At 35.3% G+C, this 21,726-nt stretch overlaps 1 protein-coding gene across 1 annotated transcript; it reads right to left on the reverse strand.

Annotated features, from left to right (window-relative positions):
* Positions 1-11,874: 11,874 nt before the first annotated feature.
* On the reverse strand, positions 11,875-13,738 carry LOC113317559 (ubiquitin carboxyl-terminal hydrolase 19-like). The gene is made up of 4 exons (XM_026565713.1): positions 13,237-13,738; positions 12,567-12,794; positions 12,282-12,472; positions 11,875-12,165 (listed from the first exon to the last, which is right to left on the reverse strand). Exons 1-4 carry the CDS (start codon positions 13,527-13,529, stop codon positions 12,143-12,145), a joined length of 735 nt encoding a protein of 244 aa, XP_026421498.1. The 5' UTR covers positions 13,530-13,738; the 3' UTR covers positions 11,875-12,142.
* Positions 13,739-21,726: the final 7,988 nt, after the last annotated feature.

The raw sequence follows: 21,726 nt of genomic DNA on the forward strand, positions 1-21,726 counted from the left end.
TTGTGCGACATATTCGCTCATATACAATCGCTCATCTTCGCATAACTTACTTATTCGCATAATTCTTCACACTTTACCCATGACTTTGCTGACATTATCTGATGTGTCATCTCAATTTCCTGTGTGCGATTCTCCTCGCATATGTTATATTCTTCACTTCGCGTAGTTATTGACTTGTGCGATATTTAACTCCTACAAGAATAAGGAATTCCTCAAATCCGATATTGTAATAAAATTACATCTCTTCGGATTTGGCTCTCTTTTGGTCGTTAATGGTGATTGAAAAATACATATAACCGATAAGTAATCTTCAAATCCATATTGTAGGGGTAAAATATCGCACACTTAGTGACCATACGAAATGTTCTTCTCATAACGGAGCGAATGCGATCGCACGTATCATATACCAGATGACGAGTCGGATGACATCACTTAGTCACAATTAAGGTGTGAAGAGTCGTGTGGTGTTGCAGAGCACGTGCAATAAGTGTCAGTGTACCCGTGCGTTAATAACGCACGCTAGATCCGAAAATAGGGCTTTTTTAGTTGTCCTCCACTATGTAAACTCCTATATAAATGACCAACCACCTTGTATTGGAGAGATCTTTTTGGTAGTTGAGATAAGATATTTAGGAGAGAGAAAGTTATTTGCTTCCCAAGTTAGGGCTTTATTTCATCACCTTTGTATTTTTTTTAAGTTTAATAAAATATCTTAAGTGTTCTTCACCATGATTTCATAGTTTGTTCTATAGATTATCAAAGGGGTGTAGTTGTGGGATTTCCTTCAACTACATTTTGGCGCTAGAATTTAGCTAGGGAGAAAATATTATCCTTGCATGTTGAAGTCTTTCAAGTGTTATCTCAAAAGTTTTGATAACCTTGTTTTATTGCTATTTCCGCTGAGTTTCAAGAGTTTATTGTCTTAAAATCTACCTCGTAAAATAGAAGTTTCGGTTTCAGAAAGATAAGTTCTATTTTCGTCAAAAGAGAGTGTTGTTTCAGGAACAAAAGATGGCGAGACAGATATCTGTGTGAGAAAACGTAACACCGGTCAGGAGATGTAGGAGCACCGAAGGAAGTATGTGTTGAAATTGAACATCCCAAGCTTGATATCTAAAAACCAAATTCTTAGTCGGAATTGCAGCATCATATTTTTAGAGATTCAAGTGACTTTTCTTAACATTCCATGGCCCTTTGGTTAGGATATTATTCATAGCATCTTCATTGTGAAGCTTGAACATAAATATATTTCTATCTATAACACGAACTTGTTTGATTCTGAATCTGTTTCATAAGAGAACAACCTCTTTTCTAACTGCATCAGTCTCCGCGGAATCTTTTGAGAAAAGTTTTCCCACTAAGGTAGTAGCGCATTCATTAGTAGCTTTGGTAATTGCATACTTAGCACCAACAACTATTCTTATTTTCCTGGAACAAATATCTCTTATCTGTGTATGTTGCATTTTTCCAGTGATGGCAGTGATCTGGTTTTTTGAAGACGAGGCCATTTTCTCAAGGTAAAGAAGAATAGGGTTTGAAGGATATTTAATCTCTGGCACAGGAATATTATATAAAGGCAGAAAAGATTTGGTATAACTAGAATTAGTTAAAACCGAATAATCTTTATCCTTTAATTTACCTGGCTTGATTGGGGTATACTCAGATTAATTAGGGTATACCCATTTTATTCGTATCCAAACTAATGTGCTAAGGGGTGTCTAAAAAGTGTCAAACGACCAAATTACCCCTCAAACAAAACCATGCTGACTAAAATTAAAAAAAAATCAATTTTTTTTCCAAACTCTAACAACGAAATCAAATGGATTTTTTTTGAAGGAACGGGAGCAAATGCTCCCAATTTCATATATTGATAAGATTTCTTACAAGAAACAAATATTAAACAAGATATATGTATCCTAGAATACAATAAAAGTACTAAATTCATGTAGTTCGTTGAGGAAATCGATGTTATTTGAGGAATGGTGTGAAGTTTCTAATTCCACCATTTGAATTGTTGTTCTTCATTGTGAACAAGTTTATCTTCTTCTTTAAGATTTAATGCTCCCATAACAGAGGATTAATATACTCCGTATATCGAAAACACAATCACATATGGAATCCATGGATCTTCACAGTAATGTAGATCTACATCAAGCCAATGCAATTCACCCTCGAAGATGTCTTTGAAACGATTGCAATAATCGATAGAACCGCCTTGAAAGCTATATGAAATTGTTATCAAAACAAATAATAAGAAATTAAGATGGCATACATAAGTCATCTGATTGATCAGAAATATAAAAAGAACAGTAAAAATTGTTGGAACAACAATTTGTTTTATGAAATACTATACAAACTAGGAATACGAACCTTAATCCGCCCAGAAGATCCGAAAAATCAGATCAAATCTGGACAGATTAGGGTGAAAACGAAGAAGAAATGGAAGTTTTTTTTCCTTTGTTACGGTTTCTGGAGAGAGGGAAAGGAGAGAGATAACGTTTTTCGTAGAGAAAATTGAGAACTACAATATTGTGAGTCTATTTTATCACTTATCGGACCATGTGACATCGTAATGTAGAGGTCCATAATTTTGGTAAGAAAAAGCTAGTAGTTTACGTATATTTTAACATGTCAGGTTTAGAGATTACTAGAGTTAGACCTAAGTTTCTCGTTCGGATAAATTGGAGACGAAATATATCAGAATTGAACATCACAGGTTCAAAGATTACTAGAGTTAGACCTGAGTTTCTCATTCTGATGAACTGAAGACGAAATATATCATAATTGAACATCAAAGGTTCAAAGATTCATAAATTTATACATGAGTTTCTCGTTCGGATGAACTGAAGACGAAATATATCAGAATTGAACATCACAAGTTCAAGGATTACTAGAGTTAGACCTGAGTTTCTCGTTCGGAAGAACTAGCGACGAAATATATCATAATTGAACATCACAGGTTGAAAGATTCTTATAGTTAGACCTGAGTTTCTCGTTCAGATGAACTGAAAACGAAATATATCAGAATTGAAAATCACAGGTTCAAAGATTACTAGAGTTAGACTTGAGTTTCTCGTTCGGAAGAACTAGCGACGAAATATATCATAATTGAACATCACAGGTTGAAAGATTCTTATAGTTAGACCTGAGTTTCTCGTTCGGATGAACTGAAAACGAAATATATCAGAATTGAAAATCACAGGTTCAAAGATTACTAGAGTTAGACCTTAGTTTCTCGTTCGGAAGAACCAGCGACGAAATATATCATAATTGAACATCACAGGTTGAAAGATTCTTATAGTTAGACCTGAGTTTCTCGTTCGGATGAACTGAAAACGAAATATATCAGAATTGAAAATCACAGGTTCAAAGATTACTAGAGTTAGACCTGAGTTTCTCGTTCGGATGAACTGGAGATGAAATATATCAGAATTGAACATCACAGGTTCAAATATTACTAGAGTCAGACTTGAGTTTCTCTTTCGGATGAAATGAAAACGAAATATGTCAGAATTGAACATCACAGGTTCAAAGATTACTAGGGTTAGACCTGAGTTTCTCGTTCGGATGAACTGAAGACGAAATATATCAAATTCGAACATCACAGGTTCAAAGATTACTAGATTTAGACTTGAGTTCCCGTTCGGATGAACTGAAGACAAAATATATCAGATTACTAGAGTTAGACCTGAGTTTCTGTTAAGATGAACTGAAGACGAAATATATCAGATTCGAACATCACAGGTTCAAAGATTACTAGAGTTAGACTTGAGTTTCCCGTTCGGATGAAGTGAAGACGAAATACATCAGATTACTAGAGTTAGACCTAAGGTTCTCGTTCGGATGATCTGAAGACAAAATATATCAGACGAAATGACCATATTACCCTTACTAGAAATAAGTAAAGTAAATATTCCAAACAGTGAAAATGACCATATTACCCTTACTAGAAATTAGTGCAATAAATATCATGGAGACAGTTAAAATGACCATACTACCCTTATCGAAAATAAGTAAAGTAAATATTACAGATTGTGAAAATGACCATATTACCCTTACTAGAAATAAGTCAATGAATATCACAGAGATAATAAAAATGACCAAACTACCCTTATCAAAAATAAGTAAAGTAAATATTATAGACTGTGAAAATGACTACTTTACCCTTACTGGAAGTAAATGCAATAAATAATATGGAGACTGTCAAAATGACCAAACTACCCCTATTGGAAATAAGTGCAATAAATATCACACAGACGGTGAAAATTACTATTTTACCCTTACTAGAAATAACTGCAATAAATATTATGGAGACTGTCAAAATGACCAGACTATCCTTATCAGAAATAAGTACTACAGACAGTGAAAATGACCATACTGCCCTTATTGGAAATAAGTGCAGTAAATATTATGGAGACTGTGAATATGACCAGACCCCTTATCGGATATGAGTAAAGTAAATATTACAGTCTCCTAAAATGACCATTTTACCCTTAGGGGAAATAAGTGCAATAAATGTTATGGAGATTGTCAAAATGACCAAACTACCCTTATTGGAAATAAGTGCAATAAATATCACACAGACAGTGAAAATGACCATACTGCCCTTATTGGAAATTAGTGAAATAAATATTATGGAGACTGTAAAAATGACCAGACTACCCTTATAAAAAATAAGTAATGTAAATATTATAGACGGTGAAAATTACTATTTTACCCTTACTAAAAATAAGTGCAATAAATATTATGGAGACTGTCAAAATGACCAGACTATCCTTATCAGAAATAAGTACTACAGACAGTGAAAATGACCATACTGCCCTTATTGGAAATAAGTGCAGTAAATATTATGGAGACTGTGAATATGACCAGACCACCCTTATCGGATATGAGTAAAGTAAATATTACAGTCTCCTAAAATGACCATTTTACCCTTAGGGGAAATAAGTGCAATAAATGTTATGAAGATTGTCAAAATGACCAAACTACCCTTATTGGAAATAAATGCAATAAATATCATACAGACAGTGAAAATGACCATACTGCCCTTATTGGAAATTAGTGAAATAAATATTGAGGAGACTGTAAAAATGACCAGACTACCCTTATAAAAAATAAGTAATGTAAATATTATAGACTATGAAAATGACTATTTTACCCTTACTAAAGATAAGTGCAATAAATATTATGGAGACTGTCAAAATGACCAGACTATCCTTATCGGAAATAAGTAAATTGAATATTACAGAGAGTGAAAATGACCATACTGCCCTTATTGGAAATAAGCGCAATAAATATTATGGAGACTGTGAAAATGACAAGACCACCCTTATCCGATATGAGTAAAGTAAATATTACAGTCTCCTAAAATGACCATTTTACCCTTAGGGAAAATAAGTGCAATGAATATCACACAGACGGTGAAAATGACCATACTGCCCTTATTGGAAATTAGTGAAATAAATATTATGGAGACCGTGAAAATGACTAGACTACCCTTATCAAAAATAAATAATGTAAATATTACAGACTGAAAATAACTATTTTACCCATACTGGAAGTGCAATAAATATTATGGAGACTGTCAAAATGACCAGACTATCCTTATCGGAAATAAGTAAAGTGAATATTATAGACAATGAAAAGGACCCTAATACCCTTATTGGAAATAAGTGCAATCAATATTATGGAGACTGTGAAAATGACCAGACCACCCTTTTCGGATATGAGTAAATTAAATATTATAATCTGTGAAAATGGTCATTTTCTCATTCTCCATAATATTTACTGCAATTATTTCCAATAAGCGTAATATGGTCATTTTCACAATCTGTAATATTTACTTTAATTGTTTACGATAAGGATAGTCTAGTCATTTTCACAGTTTCCGTAATATTTATTGCACTAACTTCCATTAAGGGTAATATGGTCATTTTCACAGTTTTTAATATTTACTTTACTTATTTTCGAAAAGGTAGTCTAGTCATTTTCACAGTCTTCATAACATTTATTGCACCTATTTCTACTAAGGTTAAATGGTCATTTTCACAAAAAATAATATTTACTTTACTTATTTTTGATAAGGGAAGTTCAGGCATTTTTATAGTTTCCATGATATTTGTTGCAATAATTTCTAGTAAGGGTAATATGGTCATTTTCACAGTCTGAAATATTAACTTTATTTATTTTTAATACGGGTAGTATGGTCATTTTCACAGTATTGCACTAATTCTAATAAGGGTAATATGGTCATTTTCACAATCTGTAATATTTACTTTACTTAATTACGATAAGGATAGTTGGTCATTTTCACAGTATCCATAGTATTTATTACACTAATTTCCATTAAGGGTAATATGGTCATTTTAATAGTTTGTAATATTTACTTTACGTATTTCCGGTAAGGGTAGTTTGGTGATTTTTCACAGTCTCCATAATATTTATTACCTTATTTCCAGTAAGGGTAAAATGGTCATTTTCACAGGCTTTAATATTTACTTGACTTATTTTTGATAAGGACAATTTGGTCACTTTATAGTCTCCATGATGTTTGTTGCATTAATTTCTAGTAAGGGTAATATTAGGGCTGTCAACGGGTCCGAGTTCTCCGAGTATCATACTACCCGGAGCCGGATCCTATTATTTTATCCGATTCCGGTCCGGTTCTAAGATTGTTGGGCCCAGAACCGGACCCGTTTAAACTGTCTAATACCCACTGGTTCCGGGTATATAATGGGTATTTGGATCGTTCCCATTTTATTGCGCGGAAAATTACACAGCAGGTGATAAGTTTTTCTCCGCAACAGGTGTTCACATAAGATTGCAACGTTGTTACTTTCACTTAGGTTTTCTGATAATAAAGTTTTATTGCTTCCTCAAAATTTTATATTCCAGGTTTCTCTTTATTTTAATTTCTTCTTTGTGTTAATCAATCTAGTGTCTTAGTTTTTTCAGTGCGATTATCTTATCATGTAAGTCCAAAATCCTTCCTTGAGGTAATATGGAAAAGTGATTTTGAGATTAGTTTCATGTTGAACTTTTACGGGGAAACATGGTTGCAAGTTTCTATTAGATGTAAGTTCTGATCAAAAAAAAAAAAAAAAAAAAAAAAAGCAAAAGTTGTTATAAGTAAACCTCATCTCGTCACATCACTGTGTTGATGATGATAGAAAAAAGAAGTAACGAAATTTCTAGATTATGACTAATTAATTCCAAATATATAATAGTAATTCTACATTCATTCTAATTGATGGTTTTTTTATGCACCTTGTTCGTCGGTGATATATCAAGAAGGAGAAGGTACTGAATATGGAGTGGCACTGGTATGACGTGGAAGTTAGTTCTGAAAAATATGAACAAGTGGCAATTGTTGGGTTAGCTAGCCAACACGTACGAGGCCCCAAGTAAAACTGGGACATTTTCACTTAAAATAAGTCAAAAATGTGTTTGATGCAGAAATGTTTCGTGAGGAAGCACAAGAAAAATTATCATTAAGCCTGGATTCTTTTAGATATTATCAAATCAAAATTGATTAAATTTAATTCCCAACACAGCTAAGCCGGGTACCCGACAGGTATCCCCGATTAGGACCCGTTTGTAATCGGTTCTTAATCGGGTCTACTCGTTGGGTAGGAAAAACACTAATGGGTCTAACATTAGGACCCGGACCCATAACACCCGGTTCCGATTTCGGTTCCGGGTAATGTGTACACATTGACAGCCCTAGGTAATATGGTCATTTTCACAATCTGAAATATTAACTTTACTTATTTTTAATAAGGTTAGTCTGGTCATTTTCACACCCACAATAATATTTATTGCACTAATATCCAGTAAGGGTAATATGATCATTTCACAGTGTGTAATATTTACTTTACTTATTTCCAATAAGGGTAGTCTGGTCATTTTCACAATCTCCATAATATTTATTGCATATGTTTCCAATAAGGGTAAAGTGGTCATTTTCATAGTCTATAATATTTACTTTACTTATTTTTGATAAGGGTAGTTTGGTAATTTTCATAGTCTCCATGATATTTATTGCACTTATTTCCAGTAAGGGTAATATGGTCATTTTCAGTCTGTAATATTTACATTACTTATTTTTGATAAGGGTAGTTTGGTCATTTTAATAGTCCCCATGATATTTATTGCATTTATTTCCAGTAAGGGTAGTATGGTCATTTTCACAGTCTGTAATATTTATTTTACTTATTTCTGATAAGGGTGGTCTGGTCATTTTCGTAGTCTCTAGAATATTTATTACACTTATTTCCAGTAAGGGTAAAATAGTCATTTTCATAGTATGTAATATTTACTTTACTTATTTCTGATAAGGGTAGTTTGGTCATTTTCATAGTCTCCACGATATTTAATGCACTTATTTCTAGTAAGGGTAATATAGTCACTTTCGTAGTCTCCATGATATTTATTGCACTTATTTCTAGTAAGGGTAATATGGTTATTTTCACAGTAAGGGTAATATGGTCGTTTTCAAAATGTGTAATATTTCCTTTACTTATTTCCGATAAAGGTAGTATGGTCATTTTCACAGTTTCCATAATATTTATTGCACTTATTTCCAGTAAGAAAATGGTCATTTTTCAGAGTCTGTAATATTTTCTTCACTTATTTCTTATATGGGTTGTATGGTTATTTTCACAGTTTGTAATATTTACTTTACTCATTTCCGATAAGGGTAGTCTGGTCATTTTCACAATTTACATAATATTTATTGCACTACTTTCCATTAAGGGTAATATGGTCATTTTCAAAGTCTGTAATATTTACTTCACTTATTTCTGATAAGGGTAGTCACAGTCTGCATCATATTTTGTTACACTTTTTCCATTAAGGGTAATATGGTATGTAATATTTACTTTACTTAATCCGATAAGGGTAGTCTGGTCGTTTTCACAATCTTCGGAATTTTTATTGCACTTATTCTGATAAGGGTAGTCTGGTAATTTTCACCGTCTCCGGAAGAAACAGATATGTCAAAGTCAAATTTCTATAAAGTCATGACTTGGTCTTGATCATATTTCTAATATTAAGAAAATTAAAAAGAAAAAGAAAAAGAAAAATGTATTTTGATTTATAGAAATGAAATATAATTGTTAGTTTGTACAAATGTGAGAAAATTAGTGACAAGTAAAATTCAAAGTGTTATAATTTTGGGCTTGTTTTAGAAGTGGTGAAATATTTGGGTGGAATCATCACTTTGAATTATAATTGTGATTGTCTGTAAAATTGTCAACAAATATTCTTGTGATTAATAAAAGAATTTAATATTACTAATTATTATCACGAATACAAAATATAATAATAGTTATAACTGTTGCAGGACTTATCATAGATGTATTTGTGACTGAAAAATAAACCGTGACAGGTTGCACTGTTACAAAATCCCGGTTTTGGTGTAGTGATTTAAACCATCATTTTGGTTTCCTCTTCATCTTACAAACAACTCATCTCCCGAATTATCTTTACCATCAATACCCGTCTTCTTTAACTCCTTAGAGTTCAAATCCGCTTTAACGTCTTCCATGGACATTATGGTTTTTTCATACATTACGGTATCAACAAAATTATCATAAGATGGTTGTAAGGAACGGAGCAAACCTAATGATTGGTCTTCATCTTCAGTTTTGACATCAATATTTGCCAAATCAAGAGAATTTTATTAGTATCATCAATATGATCTTTAATAGACATTCCTTCATGCATTCTAAGAGTATTTAATTTCTTCTTAAGATATAAACGACTAGTTACGGATTTAGTCATATACCTCTTTTCCAATTTCCATAGCCCGCCCGGAGTCGTTTCCGTCGCTACTTCTCTTAAGACCTCGTTGCTCAAACACAATAAATTTAATCCATGTACTCTCTCCATGAGTTCTACCTTTTCCTCTTCCTTTAATGTTGCTCATAGAACTGTTTTCCGTTTCAAAGTTTTCACCAAAACTTGTGGTACCAAAACATCCTCATCTTTAGCCTCCAGAAATTGAAATCATTCCTTCAATCAAATTTCTCAATCTCATACTTTACCGCCATCCTAAATCGCTCCCACCCGGAATTCTGATACCAATTTGTTATAACAAATAGCTCTTCCAAGCACAATTAATCTAGAAGTGAAATATAAATGAAAATCAAAGTAAATTACACACAACACAAGGATTTATAGTGGTTCGATCAAAATGATCTGCATCCACTTGCGAAGACAACAAAAGAATTAGTTACTATGAGTAAACAAGATTACAGTGTATTTCCACTCAATCCCCTCTCAAGAACCCTAGCCCTCTCTTTTCTAATACATGAGTTTTACTATTACAAAAAACATAAACAGGGGAAGGAAGGGAAGAAGACTTATCTCCTGATGCCTTTTTCCACAAAAGCTAAATGGGTAAATAGGGCGGACAAATGGGTAAACCCAACTGAATACAAAACCGTATTCAAGGCACATATGCTATAGATGGCTTGAGCTCTGGATCACTTGGAGGGAACATATACTATGGATGGCTTGAGCGTTTGGATCACTTGGAGGACAGAAGCTCGCTTACGCTTAGAATAAGATCCCAGTCCCCGTACATTCCACGACATGATTTTCGTACCCATTGGCGCCCTTAGTCGACCTACTTGGTCTCGAATTAGAGATAACAAGAGGTTGATTACCCTCCTACACTGAGATGTTTAATTTTCTTGATTCCGGTAAGAATTTAGCTGGAATAATAGGTTGAATGTCAGTATTTAGGTTCTTGCCAAAAAGGCCCCAGGACGCAACAAAATAATTGTTCTAATATTTAGGTTCTTGCCAAAAATTAAATTATTTAAGGGGCTTACTCATAATTATGTGATCTGTCGGACAATACTTTCGGGTCTAAAATGGAAGTGTGTTACTCATTTTTTTAAATGATCCTTATCGGCCGCCGATCGGCTAAAACTTAATTGGATCTATTACGGTTTTAGAGTAAAGCCGTAAAGGTTTAATCTCTCATTGTTCTTTGCATTATTATATACGTTAATTCTTGTTATAGTTAACTGTTCACTACTGTTATTGTTGGATCATGGATAGAAAAAGTTATCGTTGATGAGTTTTTGGTTATAGATTTTTCCCATAGAAACTAAACTAGACGTTAGTAGTTTTGCATACTCTATAAATTGCTAATGCTATTATCAGTACTTCACTACTTATTCCTTTACTAGTAATAGAGCATCATCATCCCTTGTTAGTGATAAAGCATCATTATTCCTTTTGTTAATATCTATATCTATATATATATTTGATTAAGTTTTGAGTAATCAACTTAATGCTTTATTAGATAGGTAGACTTCCGGAGATTCTTTAGGAAAAGCCATATGCATCGACCTGTTAACCGTACTAATTGCAGGCATACCTAGCTGATGATGTCCTAGGCTTCTACCCTATGAAAATGTTCTAGGTTTCTACTAATTCAATTTCAAGCTAAAATTTAGAAATATGATGAATAGTATTCGTTTAACAAGCATTACGATATGTAAAGAAGAGTTAAAAGAATCTCTTGTTAGAACAACTATAACGGCAGTGTAAAAAGCTCAAGAAATCATGGATAAACATCACAATTGCAGTAATGGTACCAGGCTAAGTATCAAACACAGTAATCATTATTTCGGTTTTGCTACAAAAGGGACTTGCAAGAGGTACTACATGGTTCAAGAGACAGACAGTTCGCGGGAACTGAAACCTAAGACTAATACGCCTGTCTCTGTGTTTACAGCAACAGCAATAACAAAATATGCAACCATAATAATAACATTGATAATAAAAATCGCGGAACCACCCCTGGCAACTTTAACCAATACCACGAATCAACCAAGCATGCATGACCCTCTTTTTTTTTATTTAATTACTAAGTTTCAATTGTTAGGGACATCTAGGAATTCAACAAAGTCACCCCATCCAATCTTTTTTCACTCCTGGTATTACACACTTAAGTACAAAAATCAGTTTCAATTCAAAAAAACAACATCGATTTACCAAGAAAAAGTAATGCTGCATCAACACATGCTATTAAAGGTAGACCTGTCACTTCTACTCATCTTCTCAGCAGTAACTTATTCGTCCTCACTTCCTTGGTCGGATCTCCATCTAGCCCAAACATTCCATTTCAAATCCTCCCATAAACAATATCTGTTATCACGGCGGTTGAAAAAAAATTAAAAATGATACGAAATCAATTTACCTCCAACTTAAATACGTAAACTCATCAGCTGACTTCAGTGGCCTCTATGAATAAACCTGCTTACCAGACCCAGATGTGCTTGATATCGAACGTCGATGCCTTTGTTTTGAAGATCCATGGTTACTGATGGACGCAGTGCGGTAGTTGCCAAGGCCTGGCTCTGAACGGTTTTCATAGTACCCACTAGGTGTAGCTGGAGGACCAAGTGCGGAACTGGTCGTAGCATAACCCAAGCCTTGTTTAACAGGTGAATCCCTAAAAAATATGAAATCAAGAGATGAATAACCATGTTAACCAGAAAAGAAGAAGAAACTAAAAAATATAACATGATAATAACAACAATCCTTACTTTTTTTCATAAAACAACATATACGCTTGTGACTCAAGGACCTGTTGTAAGGAAACTTCATGAACAACGCTATCATTTAAACAATACCAGGTGAAATCTTTGTTATCTTCTTCACTACCAACAGTTTTATCGCCTCTCACATACGCAAAACAGTGGCCTGTATCCACTGATCCCTCGTGCACCACAACACCGATCAGGTGATATTCAAGCTTATCACTCGCGACAAACCTAAAAACACAGATTGTACATAGTTCAAATTAAACAATTTTACACATTGTCAAATAAGTAGCACTGAACTGGAAACACTTCAACAGATATCAATCATATATAACCACCAATTCCTTCTCTAACATTTGAGTCCCTAGCAATTGAATAGTAATGTAAGATGCCAAGATCCTTCCATAATGGTGGAGATCTTAAGTATTGGACCTTGATAGAATCCTGTTTGTATAATGTTTCTTCTACATCAGGTGCCGCCTAAGCGGGAAAAGTATAATCCAGGTTTGGTATTTGCCTATCGTGTGTTAGAGATCGAGTCGGAATGCCGGTTTTGGGGACAACTGTAGATTAAAGTGGAATTATCATTTTGGTATTTGCCTATGTTTCTTCAGAGGATCGAAGGCTTAGAACAAGTAAAAGAAAAACTAGACATATGGAAGAAGAAAAATACCTGGGGTCCGTGTATGGTTGTAGATCAAAAGTCTCCTCAAAGAGAACATAATCATTGATCTTCTCATTCTTTGCGTTAAACCTTCCGAAGCTAATTGTTAAAATCAAAGGAGCACGAATAACTCGAGTTCTATAATTCCCACCCATGTAACCACAACGAGTGCAGCGCCAATCAGGGATAAATTCCAACTGTATATATTGGTCTAAGCAAGTAGTTAAGGACACTTCTGAACCCGTATTGCCAACCATGGAAGCACGACTCGAATCACCAGTAACAGGGATTGGTAGTAGCATCTGTAGAAAAGGTTGGCCCTCTTCATTAGGGTACTCACATTTAGTGTAATTACAAGATGTGGTATTCAAAAACCGGCCTCCAAAGATTGAATTCACCAAGAAAGGAGGTGAATTAGGAAAGTTCCGAGCCGACTTTTCTTCTTCCTCTTGCAGTAGTTGAAGTAAGCAAAGCAAGAATTCGTGGGTGTCTTGATCCCGACCATCACTGAAATTGGGGGGGGTTTGGCACAAAAAATATACAAGTTTCCAAAAGCTGTGTTACAATCTGAGACGGAGGGGAGACTTGTTTTGATGAAGAGATCCTTTACTGCTCTAGTAAGACGTCTATCATACTGATTCAGTTTCATGAATGGAACACGTAAAGGTGCAATGCACAATAACACTTGAACAACTGCATTGAAGAAGCAGTTCCTTGCAAAATTTGAGAAGCCACGGATGAGGTAGGCGCCACTTTTTCCCACAACCAGTGTAGATTCCGCTTTTTGCAAATGGAACTCTGAGGACAAAAAATGGACAACAATCAATTATCATTCCAAACTGAGTATAGGAAAAGAACAAAGTGAGTTAATAAATATCAAACAAATGGAAAAACAAGAGATAAATACGGAAAGTAGACTAGATAGATTCAAAGAGGCAAAAATTAGAGAAGATAAATTCAAAGAGGCAGAAAATTAAGCCAAAATAAAAGAGGGATTGTTCAGATTTAGGACAATTCAAAACTTTGGGATTATCCAAGGTACTCAAGTTCAGAATAGCAGTTGGTTTTTTTATTCAGTAGAAACTATCAAATAACCATTTATGTCGATTTATTAGCTAATTTATGGTGAATCACAGAAGTTTGAACCTTTGATCTGTACTACTAGTTGAAGGAGTAGTCTGATGGATAAAACTAGTTTGATTTCTTACCAAGTTTGAGAGCTACTCTAGACTAAGAGCGAGGACGGAGGGAGAGATTGGGAAGCCATTATTCAAATTGAGCAATTGATGGCTAGTGATGAAGGCACAAGTTTCTCATCATAATGAAATCAATCAGTTGGGATTAGGGGTTTGGGAGGATTTGGATTAGTGGGTCAAATTTAGGATTTAGGTTTAAACATTCAATTTCATAACAAGATTATTGAAAGAGATTATTGATTTCATCATATTAAGATTAATCCTCCCCCACTCATAAAAAGAGGAATACACAGATTATTCAACAATAATTAAGATCTGTGAATTATGAATGAATTACCTTAGGTTGCTGACAGTACGCTTTCACAGCACGTAATTCTTCTCTTAATCCTGAAATCTCTCGTTGTAATGACTCGAAATCTCCATTATCATCTCCCTAGTCACACACAGACACAGAGAAGAATAGTTTCTTTTAGAAAGGAGATGGTGAACTTGAGGCCCATCCCTCCATATGGGTTATTGTTAGCCCAAGTCCATACATATACATACCTTTCCATAAAGTCCCTCCTCAAGGCGCGTCGTTCTTCATCATGGACAGTCTTTAACTTTGGGTCTGCTGCTGAACCAACCTAATACACATAGAGCTTCCACAATATCACTAGTGGTTTAGGAAGGTAAAAAATCAAAGATAAGATAAAATAAATAAATGAGGGTAAACTTAAATTTACCGTGCACAATAGGATGAATATAAGGACTGCAAGTGATACCAAAGAAACTTGTATTCCGTTATCATGACGAGTCGTAGGAAATGTTAGGGTACATAGATAATAACACGTCACTAGACCTTCGGTTACGCCCATATCATCTTTTTTGCCAAATACGACCGAAATGGTAGCCACCAAAGAAATGGAGAAGGCTCCATGCCAATAAAGCACCCGAACACTCGAAACATAAATTAGAACAATCGAGAAGTTCATCAAAAAGTTGGATACCGTCCATGGTCGAATTCTCTTATCCACAACACTGTTTTTGAGCCACTGTGCAATCTTATACATATACCAGTTGGAGCAATAATTGTTGGAACATTGTTGAATTACAGAAGCACTAGCATCAATCATGACTAGAGTAATTAAACATCCAAATAAGACGCCAGACACAACAGGTGGTTCAGACTCGTAGATTGCATATAACAAAATGATACCGTCAATCCAGCATGCCAATAATAATGGTAATGAGGTGAACATATTCAATACAGTTTTAGAAGTGGCTAGCTGGGCCAGTTGGACCAACTGAGCCCATACTGTGTTCAAGTAATTCCAGCATGCCAATAAGCCCCGTGTGTTTTGTATAAAAAAGCCCCATATCATTTGTAGAAACGGTAACAAGTAGAAAGTGGAGATGCCCCATTTTCGTTTCCCATCAAGTGGATGCACCATAATCTGTATCACAAAAAAAGACCCAATCAAATGAGGTACCAATTGCAAGAAAACTGAAAATTTCCACTGAAAAGATTTCTTAATATATTAACAAAAAATTGATTCAAACGACAAATATTACACTAATTAAATTGAAGAATCTAAATCAAATTAAGCTAAGAAAGCTATTTAAAAAGAAAACAAATGATTTTGTGAGAGCACCAATCAGAACAATTTCTTATCTTTTTCTTGTTTCAAGGAAGAACATTCTTTTAAAAAACCAACCCGTATATGTTAAGATCCCAAGACCTAAATTCGAAACAAAATACAAAGAGTAGAGCATGTAATAATTTTTCATAAGATAGAATTTTGGACCCAAAAAGTACCTTTGTTGAAATTAAGATAGAAAACTAAATCTGCACGAAAGCCCTACACAAGAATCTACTGAAACCTAGCTAGATATATTTCAGCAGAAAAACAAAATATTTTTCATCTTGTTTATGAACAACCAAATTAAATTGCTATTTTTTTTTTCTGCTGAAGAGATTTCATGACATATTAAACAAAAAATTGATTCAAACTTGAAATCTTGCATTAACCAAATTGAAGAATCCAAATCAAATGAAGCTAAGAAAGCTATCTAGAAAGAAAACAAATGATTTTGTGAGATACTTTTTGATATAGTGGAGTATGTAAATTATTAAAATGAAACAAATTCTTGATATAATGAAGTATCAAGTATCTCACATTCTTGATAGAATGAAACAAATTCTTGATGAAGAAACAAGTTTGGAGCTGGAGTTTAAGAAGTATCAAGTTCAATTCTTTGCTGGTTTGTTTTTCTAGTTGTTTCAAGAGTATGTAAATGGGAAGATATAGTGGAGCGCAAGTGCTTTGTTTCAGAATGTGGTGGGGTGCCTCTGTATAGGCAGCGTATATGGATAGAATCAGTCTGTTTGCTTTAGTTAAATGACAAAAGATACTAGAAATTCCAGACTTAAGAGAGAAGAAGTAGCAAACTGATATTTCTTTGCTAGTACACACGCCTGAGCGGGTAACACTAGATCCAAAATCCGTACCGGACTAGCATCTGCTCTCTAGCTGACGAAAATAAGTATCTTTTACTAGTATTTTGTTCGGTACTGTTATCGTAGAAACAACCTTGAGATGGATCAAAATACCTATACGAGCACGTCTACAACGATGATATGGGGACACCGCTCCTCCTGCTATCGTTAGGCCGTCATCAAGGTTTAGGCTCTTATACTCTTCTCGCTTGATTCGTCCCTTGCCTTGGGTAGTATCCCATGTTCATCGCCACTTCTACACTTCTCCATCTCAATTAGCAATTTAACCCCTCACGTAATATGATATGATACAATGTAAGATTTCATGGCTCCCAATTCATAACCAATTTCACTATGAATAATGTGCCCTTTCATTTCATGTTATACATGTTGGGGTTTTCCAAGTTATGTGGTTTCCTAGTTTAGGATTACCTAATTAAGATTTGAGGCTATTTTTAGGAGTTCTAAGACTTGGGGAGCAAAGATTTGTCTACTATATAAGAGGGCTTATATTGTGAGTAGAAGTCTATCCTCTTGGCAATTCTCGTGACAAGAGAGATCGAGGGTCACAACCGCTGTGTCCTACGATGGTTGGTGATGGGAAAAAAATCAATGAGAAGAGAGACTTGTAGTGAGAATGGGTATGGGAGAAATCTAGGGTTTCTAGGGTTCATGTGGGGGAAACTAGATTTCATGATGTTCTTGTCTAAAGTCGAAGCAACTATGGTGGTGAAGGTTTATGGAAAAGAAGAACAAAGGGAGAGGTAACTCTTCGTAATATGTCTTGTTGTTTCTAATGTTTAGCGCTAGTGGGTTATATAACTAGTTGATTATATGATGTGTGACGATGTAATAACTTATTATGATAATGAAGATTCTCTGGGTGGTTTTGGCCGTGGATGTAGCCTACAAAGGTGAACCACGTAATCTTTGTGTCGTGTTTGATTGTCTATTATCGTATTGATTATATATTCGTACTAGTATTATTCGATCATGCTAATCTAAAGATGTAAGAGACGGATTCGAGCTAAGTTATCTAAAGTAGGGTGTTTCATGGAATTGACTTATATAGAAACATGTCGGTTCGAGATGAACGTAACCTCGGTTTCCCGACAATATATAGTAGGACTATCAGCTTAGAGTTATAAGATGTGTCTAATAATTTCAACATTTGGTATTATGGAACAAAAAACACCAAAAATAAAGTTGCACCAGAAACATCGCGAGGGAGACTAGTAATAACCCATATTTTCTAGGAGAATGAGTTAATTAATTAGAGAATTTGTTATCGCGGAAGATAATTAGCTCTGATTACTAATACCCTCGTATTTTTCTACTCAAAGACATTACCATCGCTTAGAGGCGATTTGGGATAGGATGGCCCACTGCTAAGGTTCTTACAAGTAATAACCAAATTCAAAGCTTGGAGATGTTGGGTTCTATGTAACAGTTTAAGACCCAATAAGACAAAAGTTACAGGTTTGATACGTAATAGGGAATCTTCATTCGATGTCTGTTTTTCCTTGTGGTAGTTTCTACTGAATCTTCCTTTGATTGCTTGGATGTAGAGAGAGTTGAAGTGCTCCAGGATTTCACTTGTTTCAGCATGTATTTCTATGTTCATGTGTGCTTTTCCTCTGCCCATTGAAAGGCTAAGTCTGCTCCTCCTGTGGCTCCTTCTGCTCCCCACTGCCTGTGTGTCCTCTGCTATCAACATAGTTGCCTGCAAAATCAGTAATAGTTAGGGCAGAGAAAAACTGATAAGTGTTGGGATCCTGAATAGTACATATTTTGATTAAGAAACCAAAGCTCTGCTTGTGTTGTTGGATCCCAACATGAGTTCCAGGAGTAGCTATATGGGATTCATTCTCAATGATATGCCCCTGAGTATTCAAGGCATGGCAATGTAACTTGTGAATTCTGTTATAATCACAGAGATGTTGTTGAATGCTGAGAGTAGTATTCTTAGCATTGGAGAGATGTTTTGGAAAACTAGATCACATCTAGCCTTCCAAATGAACCAACAAGTGGTTGCATAGATGCAGACATTATGACTGATGTTGCATTGTGAAACCAGTCATTAAACCAGTCCATGAAAACAGTATGGTGATCAAATAAGCCATGATTTCCACCTAACATTTGCTGCCAGACTTCAGTGGCTGCAGGGCAGTTGAGGAACATGTGTGTCATAGTTTCCTCCCCACAGTTGCATAATTTGCATATGGGATCAATATAGTGGAGAATGCTTGCAGTTTTGGCATTTTGGCAGAATTTCATGAGCACATTTCCAGAGAAAATTTTGACAGCTGGTGCCACTTCCAAATTCCATATAGCTCTCCAGTCTCTTGTTGTTTGATCATTTCTATAGAGATTCTCTATTTTGGCTTTGTATAGAGCTTTAACAGAAATTTTCCTGTGCTGTTGAGATTCCAGTGAATACTGTCTTCTTCTCTGGGGTGAATATCAAGATTAATGATGTTGAGCAGTATCAGACTAAAGATTTGTTGTATGAGCTGAATATTCCATTCCCTTTGATCTGTCATTAGGTGAGCTAGCAGTTGGATATCATTGGGCAGTTTGCAGGTTTGATGAGTTTGTCAGTTGAAGTAGGTATCCAAGTCCTCCCAAATTTTATTTGTTTCCATTTCCTATTCTCCATTCACAGTGTTGCTGAATGTTCTGAATACCTTCTAAAACCCCTTTCCATATCCAGGAGTCTCCATCTTTAGCTTTGGTGTTCATGCTGAGAACATTTCTTCCCAATAAATATTTGGCATCCATCAGTTGGTACCAGAGAGAATCCTTGTCCTGCTCAATCTCCATCCTATTTTTTTATCATGGCACTGTTGAAAAGCTCCATATTCATAAAACCTAATCCACCAAGCTCCTTAGGTTTGCAAATGGCTGTCCAGGCTTTTGGGTAGTAGCTGTGGGGTTTTCCAGGTTCTTTCCCCAGAAGAAATCTCTTGTTTTTGTTCATATCTTGACAGGTTTGCTTTGGGATTCTGAAACAATTCATTTGATAGATGCTCGTGTAGAGGTGACAGATTTTATTATAACTTCTCTTCCAGCTGGGTTCAGTGGGGAATTCTTCCAGCTAGACAGGTTTCTCTTCATCTTATCCACTCCTGGTTTGAAAGATTGGATCTTGCTTCTATGGGTAAATAAAGGAGAGCCTAGATACTTGTCATTTGTAGGAAGAATTTGAACTCCAAGCAGCTTGCAGATAATAGGCATAAGAGCTGGATCAGTGTCCTTGCTGAAGAAGACTCCTGATTTGCTGAAGTTGATGAGTTGGCCAGAAGTATCTCCAAAAATGTTGAGGATATCCTTGAGATTCTGTGCTTCAATAGTGTTTGCCTTACAGAAAACCATACAATCATCAGCAAAGAGGAGATGATTTATGGATGGGGCATTTCTACAAATTTTTACTCCAGAGATGAGACCCAAATCTTCAGCATGAGATAAGGTTCTGGATAGGCCTCCATGCAGAAAAGAAACAGGTAAGGAGACAGGGGGTCTCCTTGCCTGAGTCCTCTAGTAGGGTTAAATTTGTCAGGGGAGCCATTTAGAAGGACAACAGTAGAAGTAGTGGATATGCATTGCATAATCTTGTTGCACCATTCAGAGTTGAAGCCAATTTTGACCATAATTGTATGAAGAAACTTCCAGTCCACTCTGTCAAAGGCTTTAGCCATATCAATCTTGATCCCCATACTTCCTTTGTTGCCTTTAAGACCTCTTCTGGTTCTCATGTGATGAATAATTTCATGGGAAATGGCTATATTATCAGCTATTTGTCTTCCAGGTATGAACAGATTGGTAGGGAGATATGATTTTGTTGAGATATGGTTTCATTCTTTGGGCTAGCAGTTTGGATATGATTTTGTAAGTGGTGTTGCAGAGGCTAATGGGTCTGAAATGGCTGGGACTAGTAGGGTTATCAATTTTGGGTATCAAGGATATGAAGGTTGAGTTCATTTCTTTGAGAAGGTATCCTGACTTGAAGAAATGTTGGACCATTTTAACTAGGTCCTCTCCTATAATGTCCCAATTGCTTGGAAGAAGTTAGGTGGGAAGCCATCTGGTCCTGGAGCTTTATCTTTGGCCATGCTGAAGAGAATAGCTTTGACCTCACTATCTTCAGGAATTCTATTGAGATTTTGTTATCTTCAGTGGTTATGACTGTAGGAATGAGGTTAAGGATTTCAGTATTCATAGAAGGGGATTCTGAAGTAGCCATTTTTGAGAAGTGGTTGGTGAAGCATTGCTTTATGTCTTGGTAGTTTTCAATCCAGTTTCCAGAACTATCTTGGATGGTATCTATCTTGTTCCTCTTAATCTGCTTTTTGTAGTTCTGTGGAAATAACTTGTATTCTTATCTCCCAATTTGATATATTGGTCTCTGCTTTTGATTTTCCAAAATTTTTCTTCAATGTCTTGCCATTCTCTGAGAACTTTCATTGCAGTTTGTAAGGCTTTACTTCTGTCCTGATTGAAGTAGTTTTCTTGTAGCCAATGCAGATGTTGCTTACATTCTTCAATGTTTGTCTTTATGTTGCCATAAACTTCTTTGTTCCAGATTTTGAGTTTCAGCTTGACCTCTTTGAGTTTTCTAGCAATTAGAAAAGCGCTAGAACCAGATAAGTTCCTCTGCCAACATTCAAAATGATATCCTTACAATCCTTATGGTCTAGCCAAGGACCAAAGAACTTGAAAGGGATTTTACCAGTACTCCAGTGAGGATTAGTGTTAAGCAAAATGGGATGGTGATCAGAGCCAATAGCTAAAAGATTAGTGATAGTAGAGTTTGGATATAGGAGG

Source organism: Papaver somniferum, chromosome 10 (genome assembly GCF_003573695.1).
Source record: "Papaver somniferum cultivar HN1 chromosome 10, ASM357369v1, whole genome shotgun sequence".
NCBI lineage: Eukaryota > Viridiplantae > Streptophyta > Magnoliopsida > Ranunculales > Papaveraceae > Papaver > Papaver somniferum.

Coding starts and splice junctions, on each gene's coding strand:
- LOC113317559 (XM_026565713.1), bottom strand. CDS start 13,529: ATGCTACTACCAATCCCTGTTACTGGTGATTCGAGTCGTGCTTCCATG. Junction 12,473..12,566: donor ATGTTGTTTTATGAAAAAAA/GTAAGGATTGTT, acceptor CATATTTTTTAG/GGATTCACCTGTTAAACAAG. Junction 12,166..12,281: donor ATCAAGCACATCTGGGTCTG/GTAAGCAGGTTT, acceptor CCGTGATAACAG/ATATTGTTTATGGGAGGATT.